Source organism: Eucyclogobius newberryi, unplaced genomic scaffold (assembly GCF_026437365.1).
Source record: "Eucyclogobius newberryi isolate DKJ021-1_F unplaced genomic scaffold, fEucNew1.0.hap1 SCAF_14, whole genome shotgun sequence".
In the NCBI taxonomy this organism is placed as follows: domain Eukaryota; kingdom Metazoa; phylum Chordata; class Actinopteri; order Gobiiformes; family Gobiidae; genus Eucyclogobius; species Eucyclogobius newberryi.
In genome coordinates this window covers 20,896,181-20,919,426 of record NW_027315768.1, presented here as the reverse complement: position 1 = coordinate 20,919,426, position 23,246 = coordinate 20,896,181, and the positions used below count along the sequence as shown (strand labels likewise).

Sequence of the window (23,246 nt, the reverse complement as noted above, 5' to 3'; positions counted from 1 at the left end):
AATGGTATAACAAACTTCACTGCCGAGCATGGGTGACAAAGAAAAGAGTTGTTGACTTCGTACAGTTGTTTGGGGCATTTTTCTTATTTATAATATCCATTTTATTTTTCATATTTATCTGCAACATCTCCCAGCAGCCAACTATAAGTTATGCTATTGGGGGATCCGAACAGTCAAAAACATAAACATACTATGTACACCTTTTTGTCGTGAAGACAAGCGCATCAGCATCGTCAGCTCTGGTTAAATGAGTTTCCTTTATTAGAATTTTGTTCACTCCTTGAACTCTGTGGCAATCAGCAGGCTCCTGTCCCACGCTGAGCAGCCCCAGGCCAGGGAAGAGCGCCTCCTAAAGGCTGACAGCAGAACATCTTAAATGGCCTTGAGGGAAGTAGAGGCCAAGCTCTGCCCTGTCCTGGGGCCAGAGAGAGGGTCAAATATGAAGCTCTGTTGACCAAAGAAGAGAAAGGAGAACGGGACGATGGAGGCTTGAGGCACAGCAGGGGGGCTTTACTCCTTAGGCGGGGCAGGCCCTGGGGCAGGTGTGGGGGCGGGGGCCACCTCCTCAGTGCTCTCCCAGTTCTCTTGTGCTCGTGGGCCCTGCCCTGGAGCTGGAGCTGGACCTGGGCTTGTGGTCTGAGGAGGAGCTGGATTTGGGGCAGAGGCCGGCCCGGGCCTCTGGGGGTTGTTCATGTGCTGAGCAGCAGGGCCGGTGTACGGCTGCCCGTGAGGATGGTTATTCTGCACAGAAAACAATTGACAATATATGGACCAGTTAGTTTTCAAATGTGATAAACATTAGTGTTTGTGCATGAGAACAATCTTTTTGGAAAGACATACTGTAGGTCATGCTCACCTGCTGAAACTGTGCTGTCCCAGGAGAATGAGGGTAAAGAGATGTGTCCTCAGGAGGAGAAGAGTCCTGATCATCTGGTGCTTCCTGCTCATCGGGTTCCTATTAAAAAAAAAAAAAACTTTTTAGTCAGGAGTTTTTAACGTTCAATCTTATATTATGATCATTTCAAATGTATTTCTGTTTCTATTTCATACTCGATAGCATATGCAATATTTAAGTCACAAGTCTTTTGGTGCCATTTTTATGTTTAAAATGAGAGCAATATGTCTCAAAAACTGCAAGTGAATGCAATTTAAATGTGGCAATCTAAACAAGAGCTGATCTAATCACTCCCCCATGCCAAATTAGTGCTATAATAAGAGTGGATAATATAAACAGAAACCTATATATACACATGTTTACAGTAAGTGGGTGACTTTTATTGACAGTAACTATCATTTTAACAACACTTGTTTACTCCCTTCCTTCATGTAGTGGTGCCTGGAATACTGACCTTCCCTGGGCTTCCCTGTGTACACTTGAGCTGTGCATGGAACATTACAAAGAAGCGTGTCATTTATCTGATGTTTTTCAACATTCATATACAATTTTGCTGTACATTATTAGTTTCTATACATTTTAAAGCCCCCACCAACAGTTCAAATTGAATCTAAATGTCTTGGTTTGAGTGGCATTTGATGGTGTATGCTGGTAGGCAGTAAGTCTGAATCAAAGTAACAAAATACACATTATAAATTGAAGACTACACAATAGCTTAAAAAGGTGTTAAGCCTAACTAATTAGAAAGTTAAACATACTGTAAGTAGGGCTATAGTATATGTGATGGCAAGAGTGTGATGGTTGAAGTTACCTCTTCTGGGCACAATTCACAAGCTTTGGCCAGCGTCATGCGTGCACTGTGTGAACGCTCCAGGAAATAGCCATTGGAGGTCTCATTACTTTGAACCGGAGGGGACCAGTTATTGTACGTGTACTGAGGGTTTCCTGTGTAAGGCCGCCTCTCCAGCTCATCCCCCAGCCACTCCACCGCCCATGTCCACTTGCGTTTGAGGTCACCATTACTCTGCAGAATCAATCAACAAACACAAGCAGATTAGATGCAATTTAAACTACTACCGGTACTTAATTTAAAAAGATGCATGTTGACCATTGAAGTGATAGATTTACAAATAGTTCTTGAAGGCACAGATGAGCTCCACTTGTATTTGAGTTGGATTGGTATTACAGTAAACCATAAATAACGTATGACGTACCATAAATAGAATGCATTTGAATATGCACATAAGCACTCCAAGGTCACTGTAGTGTGTTTATTACAAGATATATACAGAATCCATATAGAAGTTCCTTGAACTTCTATATACTCCTTTGTGCCAACATTTTTACCTTTTTATGTAAACAGATGGTTTTATTCATTTAAATATGTTGCTCAAACAAATAAAAAAAACGGTTGAATCATGGTGGAAAAAGAGGGCTGTACCTGGAGAATCTGGTAAGCCACAGAGCAGTTGCTAAACAGTGCCACCATGCACTTGATACACTGGTACGCTCGTTTCTGATAGTGGTTTTTGGAGCGCTGGATGGTGTCAAAAAGCCCATCTCTGTCATCAGGAATGCCCTTCAGTACATTGTGGATTCTGACATTAACAGAACAAATATATTCATGAATGAATTGTAACAGTAGAAGTAATTGCGCGCAAATGCAAAAAACTTGCCTGTGCGTCTGCCAGGAGTCCTCTATGAGAAGAATCTGTAGCAGCAAGTCCAAGTAAGGCCTCAGCTCATAGGTATAGGAGTAAGCCACCTGTGGAGAACAACCAACCTGTCTTCACATGATCAAGCAGTTATTATAAACACTTCAGAGCTAAAAACTGAAATTAGGGCAGGTATATTTCTATGGTAGAAATTGTCACTTGGACATCAATGATAAATAATATTAATATTCGAAGAAAATACGAGCTCACAAAACAAACTTCAGACTGATATTTACCTGCCAGAGCAGCTCACTCAGCACAGTGGAAGAGAACTGCGGATTTTCCCAGCAGCTGAACCGCAGTAGTTTGACAGTCTCCTCAGAGTTGCTGCAGTCCTCAATGATCTTCTTCACATAGCTAGTTCTCACAAACAGGATCTCTGCGACCAACTGCTGCACAGCCATCACTGGGGTGGTTAGGTTTGTGTCTCCATAAGGATTTGGGAGTGGAGGGTTACCTAAAACAGGCAAGGGAAAAGATTTCAGACAAGGAAAAGTCATTGAAATGTAACAGAAAAGTTTCCAAGAAACCCTCAGCTCAGAGCTGTGCTTTCACAGTGCACAAACCCCAAGTGGCTAAAGTCTCAGTCTCGAAATCCTGAGCAAGGATGTAGATCCTCACTGGGCTGTCCATACTTAACGTTTGACCAAAAGAAAATAACAACTTGCCATTGATGGATGACTGCATGCGCGATGAGACGTCACAGCAGCGAACAAGCTGGGACACCACTGTGTAGAGCTTTCCCAGCTCAGCATACTGGTATTTGATTGGCGGGCCGGGACCCTCGTCCAGAGCCACCAACATAAAAGTGGCAGGAACATTCAACTTTAACAGCTGGGTTTTCTCTGCGAGACCTGCAAACATTTAAATTAAAAAAGGTGCGTCAGAAATATATAATTATACATCATATTTCATTTAGTCCCAGTTCACCTCCACTCAAAAGTATGTTTTCACAAATGTTAGGCTTTGCAGCCCCAATGCGCAAAGAAATTCACTTCAATAAATACAAATTAATCTGTGTTCACAGATTGTTTACAGTGCGTTTCTATGGACATTTTGCTTTAAACAGCTGCAAACACAAAATACATGCCTATAATATAAAGCACGTTTTCTATGCATTTTTTTCAGACGATTTTTGGCCTGTACAGTTTATCGGAAAGGATAGAACAGCATGAGCCGCTACTCTGTGTAGGCCCTGCCCACTGGGCAGGACCTCCTGATAAAAGTGTCTTTACGGTTTCACTTGAGACTACACTTCCTTGTTTCCTAACCGTCCTGTAATGGGCTATCAAATCCTATTGTAAACTGACTTTCGGTAGGTACAACCTACTGGTCCTGCACAGAGTAGGATAAATATACAAGTTCTCTGTTTTTGAAAAATAAAATGTTTTGACTCAAGTGTCCAGATGACAAAGGAACACCCCTGGATGAGAGATTACATCGACTTGTTGCAGCAAACTGTTGAAAGCTGGATATGATCTCTCAACCCTGTGGGTTGATCACATGTGTGCTATCCACTCGACTACCAAGCGGCAAGTTCTATGCATGACTGATAAGCACTTCAAAATATGCAAGTGGTATTTGAGCACAAGGGTGTTTTCACACACCAGTTCTCTCCAAGGTGCATGCTTCATTAAAGCCTTCACACAGATTAAGTCTTTACTGCACAGACAGAGGCAGAACAAGACATGCCTCCCTGATACAATGTTGATCCAATTTGCTTTGTCATGAGAAGGTTCCAGGTTCCAGGACTCTGCAGTCCCCATTCATCACAAATTTACATGATACAAGTGCAATTTCATCTAACTGGAGGAGTACACATTGAATGTAGGTTGACAGAAGGTTGGTTGCTTTCACAACACACTATCTCCCATTTAGTGCAGTAATTTTAGTTTTTAAAAAAGGTACGTCTTTTGCCTCCTACTGAGTCGCAGTAAGAATTGACACTATTGGTTTGCACAAAATGTGCAGTTACAATTGCTCAGAGAAAACACAAGCATGTTTCCAACTAAAATGTATGAGGTTATTCAACTTAATAACCCTTTTTAGTTAAATACAAAATTGTGTTATGAGAGGCAGGTGAACCTGACAGGCGGGTGTGACGTGTGTGCTCCTTACCAAGATTGGCATACATGACAAAGAGGTTGAAGTACTGCTGCAGGTGACGGCCGTGTTCAGAAACCTCTCTGCGAAGCAAGTTGAGTACAGCTCTCAACAAATGGTCACTTAAACTGAGGTTATCACAGCCCTGAAACACGACATGACAAACACAAGTCAATTAAAAAAGTAAAGTCTAAGATGATTTATTTTTTTCTAATGATAAAATATACACCGGTTGTTTCTTTGGTTGCTCCAGTTTTCCACCAACCTGAGTAGATGGTCCTGGGGAGGCTGTGGGCGGAGGGCAGGGGCCATCTTGCAGAGAGAAGTGGGCAATGAAGACTATGAGCTTGGCAAATGCACCACGGACCTCAGCACTTGGACACTCGAGCAGGTACTCCGAGAACCGATTTGGGTAGGAAAACAGGACATTGTGTGCAAACCAATAGCGTACATTCTTACTGTGTCTCAGGAGGATGCAGAGGGCATCATACCTTATAAAACAAAACAACACACAATTAGTAAAAAGATTTAGACAAAATTAAAGCAAGTGAAAGTAGTAGAATGTTTACCAGTCACTGGCAGGACCCCGAACTACTTTCTTGGTGTGAAATCCTGTGCTGAAAAGGAACCTAGCAGCCAGCTGAGCGCTGATCATAGCTATCTCTTCTGCCTCAGGGAGAAGATGCTCTTGTCCTACATGAGGGGTAAAACAAAGATGCAAAAAAAAAAAAAATGTTTTGATGAGCTTTCATATAAAGCTTAGTATAGGCAAGATCCCCCCCCCCCCTTAAAAAACAAAACAAAAAAACAATTGGTGAATCTAATGGTGAATTCTAACAATGATATTGTGGTTCAACAGTACACTAACAAATCACAAAAGTCTAGAACTTAGTAGAGGAAAGACATACCTGGGGGAGGATTTAAATAGACACTGTTACAGGTCAAAAGTTTCTTTATGTACTGGAAATATTCCAAGCTGTATTGCATTCTGTTGTGCATGAATTGGACGTTCTGCTTGCGGACGCTGCACTCAATAACACCAGGCATCTTGACCTGATGTGGTTTTGTGGAGGAGATGGTTAAGTCCGAGATGTACTTGACGAGCTCGCTGTCTTTGTCCAGCGAGTCCATACGCTCATAGAAAAGGATGTATGCATTCCACCAACGCTTCTGCCTCCGATATGACATCCTTTTCATCATATGATCAAACACCTCGCCCATGTACTCTCCTCCGAAGCACTGATTCTTCATCTCCTCTTCATCATCCATCTTGCACTCAGTCACATCACCATCATCAAATTTATACCAGCGGTTCTTTTCGCCATCTCCTCCATTCCTCTGAATAATGTAAGAGTAGTAGTGTCCACCACTGGCCTGGCCTGAGTGGACCAGTACACCCACAAGACGATACTTGGAGCTTCCAGGGGGAGTGGGCTCCGAAGGCTCGTTCTGCTGGATCACCTGGTTTTCCGGGTTGACATCGTCGCCTTCTAATTTAGCCACACCAGCTACTGTGTAGGGCTCCATGTCGAGCTCACGGGGGAACTCAAAGTAGTCATTGAACTTGATGGCACATTCCCTCTCCCAGTCATAGTCAAAGCGTTTCAGCTGTATGGCAAGGACTGGAGGCAGCTTCTTAATTAACAAGCGCTTCACTGTATCCACCTGCACCACAAATTAGGATTAAAACCATAATATTATCACCTCAGTAGAAATTAAGAAAATATGATAGAGTTGGCTCAATTTACACCAATCAAAAGTTCTCCAACTAAACAGCAGTGTTCTCACCTTCTTATTACATTTCTCACAGTGGTAGGCATTAGCTCCTTCTAGCAAATCTCCTTTGACGTACTGCTCCATGGAGTCCAACAAGTTCTGATGATTTCTGATGTCTACATTGAGCGTTGTGAATGACTCTTCACACTCGTATCTGATCAAATAAGTGAAGATTAGTTTGAACATAGAGTGAAAAAATAAATAAATAAATAATAAGGCTCTAACCTGTGTGGGCACCCTTGGCAGATCTTTTGATCAGCAAAAGAACCACCCAGGACCTTACTTAGCATGGCTGGGTGACCCAAAGCTTTAAGTGCTTCATCCAAACTATCCACTAAAGAGTTGAAAAACTCCAAGGCGTCGTGCTGCTCCCTTAGGTTTACTGGTTCACCCCATAACCTTTAAGAGATACAAGCATCACAACGAATATCTAAAAATAATAGAACATTTAAAAACAGACCTGCTAAAATTCAATATACCTGAATTGCTTCCAGAATCCTCGAGGAACATAGTACTGCAACCTGGAGGCAGCCAGATGGCCAAAAATGACCTGAAGATGACGTAATACTCCAATGTTGTACTCTTTCCTGTCCTCCGATTTACCAGAGGGTTTATCATCGAACTGGTGATGGTAACTGAACACCTCATCTCGAGGATCCACGTTGCTCTGTGTTCAAAGATTATTGTAGAGATTATTTTTGAGTCATCATGGTACAAACATAAAAGCAGACATAAAATCTAAAATGTTCTAGGGGTAAAAATGAGCAGTCACCTCATTTTCCTGCTTCTCATCCCCTGACATATCATCATCCACATCAGTGCCTGTGCCCTCAATGGCAAGAATGCCATTACGAATGGGTGGGATCATGTACAGCTGCTGAATGACTGAGTTCATGTAGCAAGTGGCTCCAGCATTCTTCAAACCTACAAAGCCTTTATTGGGCCTTGGTCCGACCGGGGGGAGATATTCCCATTCAGTCAAAGTATCACCTCCTAAGAGAAAAAAACACCAATGTAAGGTAAGACTGTTTGGGAAAATATGAATTAAATTAGAGTAACATCTTACCCAAATAGTACATGTCTGTGAGGGTATCCACTATCTGTTTGAGGTTCCTGACACAACCAACAGCCAGAGCCACAAGCAGCTCAAAGCCTGCATTGATTGAGGCAGGGGTGCTACACACTGGAATCGCTTGCTCTGTGGGGAATTCTCCGCTTTTCATGTACTGCAGGTAAACATTAGATGCTGGGAATATGAAGTCATCTATCAGCTCCTTCATGAAAAGGGAGAAAAATATATAAACTATTTAAAAAAGTGTTAAAAAAAAAAGTTTGCAAACAGAAGGTAATTAGTACCTTAATAAGATTCGCTCCTCCTTTTTCACAGCCTATGTAGTACTTCTTTTCTGGTGTCTGGAAGGACAACAGCTCCTTGGTGACCCCAAGATGACCCTCTAAAATTGTCTCCTCCACACCAGTCTCACCAGTCCTTTTAACCTCATCCTAAACGGTCAAAGTTTGGAATGATTTAGCAAGTGTTTTCAATAAGCTGCAGTATTTGAAATGCCATACCCTTATTCGCTTTAGCCAGTCAATCTCATTGTTGAGCAGCACCTCAGCATTTGGCAGGTTGATGTTGCTGTTATAAGCATAATTCAGAAGGTGTCTAAGCAACGTGAAATAATCTCCAGCGTGTTTGGCCCTCTCTTTTGCGGTACTCTAGTGGTAAAAAATCCACACAAACCAAGTTGAATAATCACTTTCACTTTTGTTATTTATAAAGAGGTGTGTATAATTTTCAACTAACCCCGAGGACCGTAAAGAGGAGAGTGATAAAGAAAAGGAGTGGCCGTTGGCCCATGCAGCACCTGGTTGCCATCAAGAAAAACTGTTCTTGTGCCATTTGCCGTACAGATCTGTTGATGATACATCATAATGAGTAATTTTCTTTAAACGCTACATACAAAGATTCCAACCACATTGGTGCACTAACTTGCTATGGCAGTGTAGTAGTAGATCTATGATAAAGGTCTGCCAAGCCTTTTCTTTACTGAGTGTGTCCAGAGCAGTGGGCATCAGTGCGAAACACAGTGTCATCACCTCCAGGGCCTCACAGCACACCTGCTCATCTTCTCCATCAGGCTCCTTAGCTGCATTCATCTAAAAATACACAACTCAGAATAATAATAAATAAAATGGACAATATTAAGTACAAAAAAGCTACTATACTAACCTTTTCGTATATTTTACTGATTTCCTCATTTGAACTGAAAACAAGCTGGACAGTACCACAACCTGACGCCCATACAATTTTTTGTATTGCCCTGATCACGCAAATGTCTGGGATGTACTTTGATGCCTGAAAGAAGTTCTGCGAACAAAAAAACATTTTCATGACATGAAATTCAATAGTAAAAAAACAATTATAAGATATGCCTTTATTGTCCACATATGGGGAAATGATGGTGTTACAATGCAGGAAGATACAGAGGGAAAGGACAGATAACTTATAGGTTTAAAAAACCTATAAGTTAATAGAAGAACTCTTATGAAAAAAAACAAAAACTCTTAACAAAACTCCTGTAAACAGGACCTCTCATATCTTAATAGGGAATGGAGGGAAGAAAATAAAAATAAAGATAAAATAAAATAAATAAAAATAGCTGGCATAAGACAAATACTAATAATAATGGTAAAGTAAACAGTCTTATTTACATCAGTTATATGCACATGAATATGACATTAATTGCGTGCGAGTACAATTGTAATTGCACATGAATATGACGGTATTGCACCTGATTAAGTCAGTCAGTCGAAAATTATAAATACAATCATTACCTCATCAGAAATTTGCTGGGCCAGACGAATAGCAACATTGCGCAACATGCACTCTGAGGCAGGATTGGGAATATTTTGTAAAGCACTTTGAAGGACCAGGGCCTGGTCATGAGTTGCTTGATTAATCTGTACAGGGGACAGCGAAAGAGAAGTCAGAAAAATACCAAGCACCACTTTCAAAATGAGTTTCAAAGATGTACTGTATGGCAGTGTGTCAAGTGTGGACAAACCGGTGAGACAGGAATATTTCCTTCAGCGTTCGGCTGACAGGCCTCTGCCACAGCCTTAACATGTCCAAAGCCAACCGCAGTCAGGAGGAGCTTGGCAATTTTAAGTGCATTGAGGTAAGCTCCACGTCGAGTCTCCATGTCTGCCGAGGGCAAGAAATTGTTCCTAGTGAGCATGCTCAGCACCAAAGGCAGCCCGCCACTTTTCAAGAAGTTGTATTGGAAATCACTGGCATCTTCACCCAGCGTAGCACTGGCCGGCATCAGCAGCGCATACACAACCTGAAACAAAAAGTAAAACATTAGCATTCCGTCATATGAGGAGACACATATACATAGATACATATCAGTAAAAAAGTTCTAAAAGATCCAGGTAAAAAAATATCTGCAACATGGCCTTCAAGTTACTGAAGTTAAAATGATATATTAGACATAAATATAAAAGTGCTAAACTCCTTATGAGAATGGATTAGAAATTTAAAAGATAAAGCATTCATGGCAAGGTTTGAACAAAAAACAACAAATTCCCACCTCAATGAGGTAAAGCACTTGTGAGGGCGAGGGTCCAAAGAAACGCGAGTCCAGAGATGGACTGAGACTATTCTCGCCAAGCTTGGCATGGTCGAGACACACAGCACGGAGATTCTCCACTGTGGTATTATCTGGTGATTCACAGAACAAAACTCAAAAATTCAAAAGTGAAGAAAGATTAAACGTGTCTTAATAATATGGCACTGGTGCATACATGGGTTTCAGTTTCCCGTTATCTGTGACATTGAGCACTTATTACCCCATTCAAAAGATATTTGTTTTAAATTGTAAATCGTTGTTGTAAAAGGTCCTTATTTTTCATAATTCTGAAACCCATGGATTCTTACCCGGAGGCATGAGTTTCATGAGAACTCGAGCTCCATCTCTAAGAAGAGGCATGTTGAGGTTGCAGCCTAAGTCAGCCACCTGCCACAGGAAGGAAATGTAGCGCAGATGCAGTGACATAATCTGAAAAACAAAAAGCACAGGTTATGATGGATTTTAGGAAACACTTAAAAAGGTTGAATGGACAATTTTTTGGGCCCAAATCTGAGTCTTATTTCCTGTCATAAAACACACCTATCGCTCACCTGCAGCCGCGTGCGGCTCGTTCCACGTTTCCGCGTATTTAAGCGCATTGATCTATCATAATATAGTTCCCTCAGTGTACGGGGCAAAATGAAGACGGAGAAAGACAGTTCGAGCTGACTCAGAAGAAGACGGAAATCTACGGGAGACGAGAGATGCGATGCGCTCCGTTGCGCTAATAAACAAACGCACGTGTGTGTTGTATCAGTCCGCACGGGGGAGTGCCCATGCGCACTTCCGCCTGCGCTCTCAAATCGCCGAAAAATCATCCATTGCGCCTTTAAGATTTTATGGCTTAGAAAATACCCTAAATTATAGCAATAACAGCTTACCACACCAGGAAGACAGCTTTCCACCTCAGGGTTGGGTCCGTCGCTATAGTGGTTACCATGGTTACCAGGTGATCCAGTGGATGAGTCGGATGAACTGTCTGGACTAGAGGGCATGTTGGCACTTACTTGAGTCAATTTTGCAGTGATAAGCTGTATATAACAAGGAATAAGGAACAAATATTTTAAACTCAACACTCAACTTCCACTCAAAAGTTTGCGTCACATAAAATGTATTTCAAGTCTGCATACCGTTTTGTCTTTTAAATTCAGCTGGCCAATCAGCTTGCGATCATCAGCTGGATCAACAACTTCCCCTCCGATAAATATCTCTATTTTTGTATGTGCAGCATTAGCTTTGATGCGGTTAAGAATCGCACGCCGAACTGATCCAATTGTGTCATTGGTGTGTGACCAGATATCCAGGTCATCTACCTGACGCCCTTGGTTTGGGAAACGTACTATAAGGGTGATGTGCTTTCCTCTAAAGGCTCTAAGAAAGGCAGAAAAAATAACATGTGCAAAGTTATTTTAACCTGCAGTTAATACCACTTGTACACAATATGGTGAGGATAAACTGTACCTGGACATAGGCAGTATAGTCCTCTCCTCATGGTAATCACTGTCACATTCATTGATGTACTCTTTGAGTACAGTAAGTACTCGCACCATGCGAATGGCCTCCTGACGAGCACAGTTTATGCTGTCTTTGTCTCCATCCAACACACACAGAGTGTCGTATGATGCCTTCAGCCGGTCAAAACAAGACTGGATAAAATCTTCATGAATTTCCACCTGTGACAGAAAAACATGCAATGTTGCATTACAACATTTACAGTTAACCAGCAATGAAATATGAAGAGTGAATAAGAGCCTAGTTATAGAAAGGCCTGTTAAGAAGTAAGATATATTTTCCCTTAACCACTACTGCAAACAAATGTACCTGGTTAACTTGCAGTTTTGGTCCAAGGTTGGTATAAATTTCCTTCAACAAATCAATGGCCCGGCTTGCAATGTCATCACTTCCTTGGATAACCACCTTGAAAGATGGAAAATGGAACATGTTATTCAAAATAAATCTGTTGCAAGTAGTGGTGCACAGATATGGACATTTTAGGCAGATACCAATACCAATGTTATTGAAAATGCTTATGCTGATAACCAATATTGGGCCGAAATTTTCTATGCTTTGTTTGGTAATTTTGAACACTTTTGAACATTTTTTCCCCCAAATATTTTTTTACCAAAGAAATATTGTAGCATTTTAAAATGTTGAGTTATACCCTTCATTGATTAATAGATTCATTCTGAGAATAAAGTGTCTCTCTGAACCTCTCCAGTCCAGTGTGTCACAATTGTGGACTCACACCAAAGTTATCTGTAGCAAACATGTTGAAAAGCACATGCTGAAACACAAGCTGATCACCAAACTGGAAAACTGGTCAAATAATGTCTGTCAATAAATATTACGTTTATTGCGGGTTGCGAGTGAATTTGTTGCACTTAAATTTAAGGATAGGTTTTGTCTAATACTTTTCTAGAGCGTTTAAAAGTCTATAACTAAGTAATTTCTGGGTCTTTTTGGTTCAGAATAAAGTTTACAGTCGGTTCTGTTAGAATACTGCAGCTTCTGTTCACTGTAGAGTTAACACTTTCATTACTGGAGCGTAACCATTGCACACGGATATTGGTGGTTTTGGACTGAAACCAATATTACTCTATGACATGAATATCGGCCAATACCGAAACTGGGCCGATATATCGGCGCACCCCTAGTTTCAAGAATAACAATTAAAAACTAGTAACAATTCAACTGTAACATTCATAAAGTTCTAGAAAAATGTTCCTTGATGAACTAATTGCCTTACCCTCCAGAGATAGTCCAAGCCAATAAGTTCCAGATCATCCATCATGTAAGCCCGACGTTTTGCCACCAACTTGCCCTCTCTACAATTGACTGCCTTGAAGAACCGCTCAAAGCACTTCATGCCATTTTCTGTGAGGAGAGAGGGGTCCAACTGCAGCACGTTATTCTCAAAGAAGTCCTTGTTGATGTCTGGGTCAAGGTCTGGCTCATCTCCCATGAGCTTAGAGTACCTGTTGGGCATCACAAGGCAACATAAATAGAAAAGCTGATCAAATGGTCAACCAGAAAAGACCAAAATAATGTCAAAAAACAAACCATTTGAAGCAGGCCTCGCGGTCACATAGAAACACAGCATTTTCAGCTAAACATTTCCAGATCTGCTTTGCTTGAGGGGCACAAAGCCACAACTGCCCGTCTTTCAATAGAAACCTGGAAATAAAAATGTGTCTGAATTATGGAGAATCACATGTCCACTAATCTTCTCTCCATAACATCTAAGCTGGTTGTATCCCAGACTGACAGTTAAGTGACACTAAATTCAAAGTATTGCTGTACCTCAGAAAGTTAAGTCGTTCTTGTACTTCCTGGACATGGCTGTACCGACTACCTGGTCTTACTGTTTGGGGGTCAAACTCGGCCTGTTCTTCTATAAATACCAAAAGATAAGATAAGCAATAATACTTGTAGTAAATGTTCATTTATATATTAGTTCCAAACCTACCTTTGGAGAGCTGCCTCATGGTCTCCATGTAGGTTGAGAGGTTCTCTGCTACCAGAGTGACCAAAGCATGGTTATGCTGCAGCTGGTTGATCAAATCATGGCGATAAAACACATGAGGACTTCTCTGGGTTTGACTATAGGAAAAAAACAAATGATTGTTTGTTAAGATGCAAGACTCAAAAGTAGCTTGTACATTTTTTTATAAATTGTAAAGATTTGTCTGTAAATATTAGGGTAAGCAATTTATGGTAAATGTTAGTATTTGTAGAAGACATCCAGCAATAGAAGTTAAAAGATAAATTAAAGAATTACTTTTATTATGAAAGATTTGGTTTTCTTTGCTCATTTTATTTTATTTTTTTGACAGAACAATAAGCAGCGTGAAATGGGGGAGGGATTGGGGAGACATTCAGCAATTATGGTAACTAGGAATCACCCCTGCAACAATGAGGCCAGCAAAGTGCCAAGCATGTGTGCTGCAACTTAACCCCTAGGCCACCCAAAGCATTATCAAAGCCATTTTTAACTTGATTCTTTGACCATTATAAGATAATAGATATGTGATTTAAAAAACAAAAATTAAAAATACATATCTTTAAATAGACCCAAGACAAGAAACCCATGTTTTAAGACCAGTCATAAAGTCTGAATAGAACATTCAAAATGATGTCACTTCCCTATTGCATAAATTTCAAACAGCCTGTGCGTTATAGGTGCCAATTATAATTGTGTTTTCCATTAACAGATATTAGACTTAACTCACTGATTAATTTTAATGGCCACTGTAGAAAAATATTAGTTATTTTATAGTCATAAAATAGTATAACGTAATATTATAATTTACAATGCAGTGCTAAAAATACTCTTCCAAGACAAAGTGTGCAATGTTATACTGCCCTACAAAAGAAAATAACACCTGCTAGAAGTTTAATGGCTCTACTAAACCCTGATGTTAAATTTGCAGTAACTGCTAATATCTCAGTTAGGGCTGCACAATTTGAGAAAAGTATCCAATTTCTCTGAACTTTACAGCGATTAGATTTGCGCTTATGTTTCAACAGAATCCTATTGAACGTTCACATAAAACATGTCCAGGAGAATTGACAAACTCACTGAACAGAAGAATCACATATTTAAAAACATGTTTGTACAGATCTTAACCACAGCATTAGCAGTTTTGTATGCAGAAAGACAGAATGTTTTCTTTCTTGTAAAGGAAAACAGTAGCAATTTGCTAAAATAAAATTCAAATTGCAATTTTGAGTCAATTGTGATTAATAATGCAGCCCCATTCTCAGAGATGCAAAGAAAGAAAAGCGCAGTAACTGCAGCTCAGAATGTTCTGACAAATTGCAAGGGAGACACTTCAGTTTAATTTGGTTTGAGAAAATGTGCACAACATACAGTGAAACCTGTGTAACATGAAACTGACAGGGCAGAGTCTGCATTTTTCCTATGCAGGGCAGTATATAGCGATACAATTTGCTGTTGTAATGCCAATTAATATGCATTTGCATTTTAACAATCTCCATGCTCACTTTCTGTTACTACCAGTAGTAACACTTCCCATTTACTTCAAATAACTGGCTTAAAACGTTGGCTATGTATTAAAAAAAAAAAAAAAAATCAATTGAGATGAAACCCAGAAATGAATAGCAAGAGTATTTTATGCAATGCATGAGAACAGTTCGGCTTGACAAAAAGAGGTACAACTCAGGGTTGGCTCTCAACTTACCCTATTATGCTTGTTTGTATTTTAAAAGGAATTTTCTTTCTGAAAAAAATAGGCATGTGTGCTACAATTTTAAAGATTACACGATTCCCCACTCAATAAAAATGACGTGTCTAAATTCTACTGATAAAAACTTTTCGTCACATAAAATCATTTTTCGCTCATTAACGTGCCGGAGCCGAGCCTCTATAATTTATCAGTATGTATCGTCTGCAATAATCATGTTTTGCACAAGGTTAGCAAGAAACTTTGATAGTTGGTTAGTGTCTTTATGTGTAAGCAGAGAATATGCAATACTGTTATGGCCACATACAGTATATTTAAAATTTTTAATATGCAAAAAATAAAATAAAACAAAGAAAAAGCATTCATGGCTTAAGCAACCCTACTGAGCATTCAGGCAACAAGTGCAAACTAATAAATCTTGCCACTGCTACCGTCTTACCTAAGGTTTTGAGGGGCTTCTCCAAAGAGGCTACAGATTTCTCTTATTTGCTTCAAAGCAGGAATCACCCATTTGTCATTGGTTCGTAGTTCTTCTATGAAGCGATCAATCCACTGAATTTTCTGGGTATCTCTGTCCTGTGATAAGTAAATGGTTTATAACAGTCAGCTCATGTGGAGTTTATCTTTGGCTTTTGGCGAGTCCGAGTCGTACCTGTGAGCAGCTGTAGTCCAGTATCTTGATGTGTGCACTGAGTGCCTGGTCCATGATGTCTACAGGCACATCGTCACTGTGGGCCAGGTTCCACAGCAGATTCAGAACCTTGTGAGCCATTACTCCATCTTTATCATCCTCCGCCAAGCGCCGAATCAGCTCCAACAATTTCTCTCGTTGTTTCTTGCTGGCATTGGTCCAGCTAGCCTGTAGCAGACAGAACAGACACAAAAATGTTATGTTTGATTTGTCTCTCAGAAAAGGCAGAATTCACTGCATATATTTATCATAGATAATTCAAACCTTAAAGCAGTCAAAGAGGTGGTCAAGTTGCTCAGGTGAAAAGTCCCATGCAAGTTTGGCCAAAAGATCATGAACATTTTTTACAATTGCTTCATGCTTTCCAGCCTGATGGCACAAAAACAATGAACAATTGTTAAGAAACAAGACAATTTTTTTTTGCATTTCATCTCATGGGATGAACCAATAAGTGTCTTAGAATACCTGAGCAGCCCAAATATTGTCCAGATCCTGCATGGTCAGAGCCTTTTCCTTGATAACAAAGCGCAGGATCTTCTCTAGTTTCTCCACATACTGGGGCTGATGCAAACTGTCCCTTAGCACAATTGACAGAATGTGATTTTGTTGGATCCATTCCTGTAAAACAGATAGTGTATTAAAAAAAGTATAAAAATACATAGAAACCCAATAAATGGCTTAACTTACCGCCATGCGCTCGGCAGTGAGCCACTCCTCCTCCTCAGGGTTGTGACGATGTGTGTAGTAGGATACACTGGAGATCACCTTATTCACTTCATTTAGTGCATTCATTTTGCCGTTAAAAGAAGAAATTTGTAATAACCTGAAAAATATTTACAGTTATGCGTGTCACAAATGCACACAATACAGTGTTTTTTTAAATGTAAAAACATGTCACCCATACTAACCTAAGAATCATTTTTAACCTAAAAATCTCTAAATTCTTTACGGTCTCTTCTTGTCCTGGGACACGTGAGGCAAGATTTTTGAGAGACTTGATTATCATTGATAGTGCGTCATTTTTGGCTTCATTTTTGGCCTCTTTCTTCAGCTCCTCGTCGGTTAGGTTCTCCAAAAACTGTGGAACCATTTCAATGACCGGAAGGAAGTACTTCTTTACTGTGTGCAATGTGAGAAACTCGTAACACTGGCCAAAAGGCCTGAATGAAAGAAATAGATCGTTAGGAAACAATAATGCACTTGAATTGAAACATAAACAAAGACCACCTCACTTGATAAGTGCAGCTATGATCTGGACGTTCAGTGCTTGTCCGCTCATGAAGCGATCGTGCAATATTTGAAACCCGTTTAACGTCCCAAACTTGTTTATTAAGTCCACCAACCAGCCCTGTACATTTGGAAGACAGAAGAATTATGTTTGTCATTCTAGAACTTTTAACAGCTTAATAAGAAGATGAATAAGACATTAAGCTGATCAGGTGTGCAGTGGGGTGTTTACCTTTGGGGACCTTGGGTCCGGTGGTCGGGCATAGAGCTCGTCATCAGCCAGCTGTGTTCCGGCAGGGACGCTCTCTGAGGGGCGGGTGCCATTGTAAATATGAAACTTGCAGTGAGGGTTGGTGGCCATGGCCAGCAGCTCTAATAAAGGGAACCAGTCCTGAGAGAGCTTGGCTACACACAGTTCGACCAAACGGTGAGTATTATTGATGATACACCTCTGAAAAACATTAGTTAGGAAATATTACATCCTCAAGAATAAAATATTACATAATTAAGTCAATATTTATATTGTTTTACAACATAAATGGTAATTAGTGATTTGTGTTGAAATTAAGTAACTAGTGATTGAAATGTAATTAGTTAAAATCCAATAATCAATAAACTTGCTTATAAAAAGTATCCAATGTATGTAATAAGACTCACATGGATCTCAAACTTCCATCCACTAACTGCCTCATCAGTCAGGATCTTTGTGAAGGAGATGGTCAGACCATCTCGAAAAAACCTCTGACACGCCTCACATTTTACATCCAGTCCTGCAAAAAAAAGGAAAACATGTAATTTACTAACTTTTTATGAGTACTTTAATGGCAGTAAAAGACAGAAAATGGCATTTAATGATGTTTGCCTTCTTATCGGTCTTAGGCTTCAGACAAAGGAGAGGTTAGCACTGCAAAACTTTAAGGCGTAATGGACGATTTTTTGGGCATAAATCTGAGTCTTATTTCCTCGTGGCGTGGACTACCGATTAGTCCTGCCACGTATCAATCATAGAACTCACCTACCGCTCACCTGCAGCCGCGTCCGGCTCGTCCCCATGAGAGCAGCATGTTTCCGCGTGTCTAAGCGCATGGATCTATCATAATATAGTTCCCTCAGTGTACGGGACAAAATTAGGACGGAGAAAGACTGTTCGAGCTGTCTCGGAAGAGACGGAAATCTACGGGAGACGAGAGATGTGATGCGATCCGTCGCGCTAATAAACAAACGCACGTGAGTGTTGTATCAGTCCGCACGGGGGAGTGCGCATGCGCACTTCCGCCTGAGTTCTCAGATCGCCGAAAAATCGTCCATAACGCCTTTAAAAGTATAGATTGACTTTGTTTATAACCAATGGCAATGGGAAACAAAATATAGCATTTTTAGAATAACATACTACTTGAAATAGGTGTTTGATGCGTTGAAGTCATGGAAACGTAAATTAATTTATGGTTGGGCGATATATCATAACATCAAGATTTTTAAAAAACTTTTTAAATCAATTTGACTGAAAAAAAAACAACTAAAAATGTCCTGTACATAAAAGACAGATATTTTATCATTGCCATTTAACATAAATAACAGTCTAATTTGTTCCTCTAAAGAGTGGACAAGGCTCAAAACCACATGCCTTACTGACAAGAGGATTGGACCGCCCAAGCATATCTTTGACCATTATAAAAGGTCTTCAAATTAGATTGTATTCGTATTTCAGTCATCATGCCTGTTAATTTTTCTGTGTAGAAGAAATTACCTTTTTTACTCAGGTCTATAGCGGCTTCCAAGAGGACTTCTAACTCTCCTTTTGGCAAAACTGGGACAACCCAACGAGGCCTTGCGGAAAAAAAGAATTTTTTACATCCACAGTGTTAATCAGTTAGCTTACAACCAAGTAAACGTCCTGAGAGTAAAATGTAACAGTAGGAAGAGTGTTTTAGAGAGCACAAAATGTGTCTAGTGTGAGTGTATAAGTACCAACCTGTTGATCATGTCATCCAGCTTGGCTAGATCAGTGTGCGGAAAAGCAGGTTCCTCTTCTTCCAGCTGAGGAGGTCCATCTCCGGCTCCCTGGTCCTCTGGTGGACTCACTGGAGAGTTCTCATTGGACGAGTTAGGAGATGAAGTCTGGAATAATCACCGCCACAACATAATCAGCCATTTATTATATTTGGCAACATAAAATGAGGCCCATTGTGGCAGCCAAATAATGTATGCATACATGTTATATACTTGCAAGTAGAAATGCAGACACTAATTCTCTTCTGTTATGTTGTGTATTTTTATTGTGTTGTCTATGCATCCAAGCATTACATGCCCAAGACAAATTTCTCTAACTGAGACCAAAGTTTAAATTGACTCAACTCAAATACATGTAGTAATACTGTACTGTATACATAAAAAAAAACTGATTCATGATTTCAAATTTCCTTTTGCCATGTAGGCACACTTAAAAGTCATAAACTGTTTCAGGTCATTTCTACGAACCCAGAACAGTACAGAACAGCATTACTTGAAGAAAATGACCAGTGAATTACAATTAGGGGAACACCACTCTTGACTTGCTGCTAATCAATGGCCTGGAGACAAGTGTCTAGCAGTGAGAGCATCTTTGGAGGTGTGAGCAGATGTGTGTCTGAAACTAATGAAGACACATAGACATAAGACTATGAATGTAGGTGTGTTAAGGCTCAGCGCGGCTGACCTATATAGACAGTTTGTCTCTCACGTCTCACTACAGCTCATCTCTAACCAACGCAAGCCGCACAAAGACACACAAACATCCTTTATCCAGTCAGGAGGCTCTGTTCATTGATGCCTTGCCTTTACACTCTACCCCTTTTCCGCTCCCTCCCTCCATTCCTTGTCCTTGAGGCATCTGCGTATCGTTAGGTATGAGAAAAACCTGTTTAAAGTGGCAACATTGGCTGAAAATTGGACTCTTATCAAAACATGCACTGTTAATGACAGTGTAAGAGCAAATGAGCAAATAAATTCTTAAAAAGTAGCAAAACAAACCTGATTCTGTGGCAGCGGGGGTTGGCTCTGAGAATCAGGCGCCTGGCTTTGGCCCTGACTGTCATTGCCCCCCACCGGAGAGCCACGCGTGGTGGCAGTCATGCTCGCCACGGGGCAGATCTTGGCAATCTTGGCCTCTTAAGGTGTGCTGGCCAGGAAGGAAATCACAGCCACCTCAGCTGTACAGCAGAGGGAAGAGAGCCCAATCACGCAGCAGAGGGACACAAGCACCTGGAGATCTGGATGTGCTGCTGCGACCATTGCATAACCTTCAGGGGTAAAAGTTAAGAGTTAGAAAGGAATTCTAGTTTTGACAAAGAAAGCCAGAAAGATTAGTTAAATAAATATTATCTAATTTAGTTTTTTACTCATCACAATCTGGGGTACTGACAGTTAGATTAAGGTTTTGTGACAAAGCAGTGCAAAATAATCTGCCATTAAGTAAATGTCAAGGTTATATTTAAAATAAATAAATAACATTTATGTGTAATAATGTTTTTAGATGTCATATAGAGTTCTGTATTCACTTCATCTGCTACTGGAAAAAAAAAACATTACATTGCTGGACTCTGATGGACAACTACAACACACAAATACAGACTTTCCCATACATAACAAGCAAGTAACAATACACAAATACAAACAATACAAGTTACCAAAAGCAAACCCTGCCCTGTGCACCCAGCCAACAAGTTCAGTAAAAGGCACAATTGATGCATCTTTGTCTTTTTTAACTGAGGCTTATGAGAACAAAAGCCATTTCTCTTTTTACAAATGACATTTTACTGTGGTCTATTCATGCATTTAGAAGCTGCCAGGTAAATGTGTTAGGAAACTGTTTCATTCATGCATTAAAACATCTATTTTCTAATTAATACTTGAACTAGCTTATTACACAAATTATATTTGGGTACATGAAGTGAAAGGTATAATCATGGTGTGACATATATCACACATTTAATTGCCAAGTAACAACAAAACTAGGACATGTTAGAGCACTAGGGTTAAGGGCATAAGCTAATGGTCAGAAGATTATACATGTATTTTGGGGGGGTATTTATATATATATATATATATATATATATATATATATATATATATATATATATATATATACACGTTGAATAATTTGTTACAATTTTCAACATGGATTTGTGTGTGTGTAAATCTCCTGCAGTTTGACATGAGACATCACATTGTAGGACAAAAACGTCTGTTAAAAGCTTTCATTTTCGTTTCATGAAATTAAATGTAACACGATATTTGCTTTATAATTATGCATGCAATTCATATTTTTTTTCACTTTGTGGAGAATTAATGGTAGGCTGTTATTTTCTATTACATTAGACATACCAAGAGAAGCAGCCCAAATATACATTTCTGTATTTTGTCAATGTGTGCGTTATGTGCTTATTCGACAACGAGAACGGGTTATTGTTATTTAGAAAAGCAACGTTAACCGTACGTCTATAAGTGAATCGATTGGAATATATAGTAAATGTTCAAACTGAAGAATATGATATAATATTCCTGTAGACTAGTGGTGTCATTACTATAATATAGCGTAATAAAGAGTGTGATTTCGTTGATCATGTTGAGGTTTGTAGCTGCGGCACTAGCGCTGCTTCAGCTGCAAAGTGATCCGCCCAGAGCCTGAAGGCCTCGTCCACCACTGCGCTGAGGCCTCAGTATTCACACAGGGCCTCTAACCCGCTACTACTCACAGCTTTAGCAAGAGAGACGTGTGTTCTTATCGTCCATTTACAGAATATGTCCAAGTATAGCATTATAAACCGAGAATCAGTCACGCTAACCCAGGGCAATCTTGAAACAGTAATGCTACCGGTTAGCTCGATTAAACGATAAAGTCTGTTTAGCTAACGTGATATGGACAAGTGGCGTGTTGGGCAAACCAAACGACCAACAAGACACCCGACACTACACACAAGGACTAATATGCGTGGTTTAATGTGTATTAAACCCATTCGTTACTTTTCGTTTTTATTCAGCGTTAACGTCCAATGTTACTGACTTGGGGCATCGTCTATTTCCTGAAATGGAAGGCTGCTCTAACCTATATCTTCCAATACCAAGTTATAGCGCTAATAAAACTAAATAAAAATACAATGTGTGTTTAGAAGGTAGTTTTAATCACAGATACCTCTGATTAACAGACACATTGTGTTGTGTAAATGCCCGAAGAAGCGTTTGTCTTGAATAATACGAGTACGTAACGTTACGCTATTTGTAAACATAGAACGTTTAAAAGGAATCCAACATTGTCAGTCATTAGACAGTACCAAGAATGACTGCGGAAGGCTAGCGCTAACTCCGCTTCAGTGAGACTGGCAGCAGGTTAGATGCTTTACAACGTATATAGCTTCAATCTCGTTGACATTATAAGTTATTTAAACAATAGGTGCAATTAAGGAGAAAAAAATCCGGGCGAGTCAAATAAGCCACATCTAACGAGTAATAGTGCATGATATAACCAACTACCAGCTGACGCTATTAGCACTAGCCGGCTAACAACCAGTAAGCGCCGAGCTAGCGTCGGTTAGCAGCCACTCACCAGGAATTTGATATGACTTCCTCTCTATTCACGGGCTATGGCCAGCCTTGAGCGATGGTGCCGTCGAATATTACATAAACGTGGCCTATATCGGTGACAGCTGCACAGGACACAGACGAGGAACGACAATGGTCTAATTCCTACGATTTCTTCTGCTTCTGGGTGTTTTTCCTGCGTCACCGGCGCGGTTTCAGCCCCCAATCTAGACCGATTTCTGGGGCTTGTCACTTCGGTCCTAGCAGTCACTCACAACTTGAATCAGCTCAACATGGCGGAAGGAAGCGCAGTCTGACACAAATACAGCTTCACATGACAAGCCAAAGAACAGCCTGAACCAGCGGTGCAGCCGTGTTAGTGAAAGAGTTTGAAACGCAGCCCAGCAGCCATCACGAAGTACATGAGTACAACGCCGCGGTATG

At 40.2% G+C, this 23,246-nt stretch overlaps 1 protein-coding gene across 2 annotated transcripts; it reads right to left on the bottom strand.

The window, feature by feature from the left end:
* Positions 1–238: 238 nt before the first annotated feature.
* usp9 (ubiquitin specific peptidase 9) lies at positions 239–23,246 on the bottom strand. Of its 2 annotated transcripts, XM_072444897.1 has the most exons (47): positions 22,828–23,244; positions 20,256–20,524; positions 19,219–19,364; positions 18,994–19,073; positions 17,904–18,016; positions 17,479–17,697; positions 17,252–17,367; positions 16,928–17,179; positions 16,707–16,842; positions 16,485–16,637; positions 16,284–16,388; positions 15,981–16,187; positions 15,768–15,904; positions 13,591–13,724; positions 13,425–13,515; positions 13,185–13,298; positions 12,871–13,099; positions 11,946–12,041; positions 11,586–11,797; positions 11,255–11,495; positions 11,006–11,155; positions 10,433–10,553; positions 10,086–10,216; positions 9,558–9,836; positions 9,328–9,453; positions 8,723–8,860; positions 8,483–8,649; positions 8,297–8,405; positions 8,062–8,208; positions 7,846–7,992; positions 7,556–7,763; positions 7,262–7,482; positions 6,969–7,156; positions 6,715–6,888; positions 6,502–6,643; positions 5,622–6,378; positions 5,283–5,406; positions 4,979–5,204; positions 4,729–4,858; positions 3,279–3,464; positions 2,847–3,067; positions 2,572–2,660; positions 2,337–2,493; positions 1,707–1,919; positions 1,350–1,379; positions 857–955; positions 239–741 (listed from the first exon to the last, which is right to left on the bottom strand). In XM_072444897.1, the coding sequence occupies exons 2-47, from the start codon at positions 20,355–20,357 to the stop codon at positions 511–513; spliced, it is 7,794 nt and encodes a 2,597-aa protein (XP_072300998.1). In that variant the 5' UTR covers positions 20,358–20,524; positions 22,828–23,244; the 3' UTR covers positions 239–510. The 2 variants fall into 2 exon arrangements, with proteins under 2 accessions (XP_072300998.1, XP_072300997.1); XM_072444896.1 differs by lacking the exons at positions 239–741; positions 857–955; positions 1,350–1,379; ... (2 more) ...; positions 2,572–2,660; positions 2,847–3,067 and adding an exon at positions 15,326–15,364 and having other exon boundaries at positions 3,133–3,464; positions 22,828–23,246.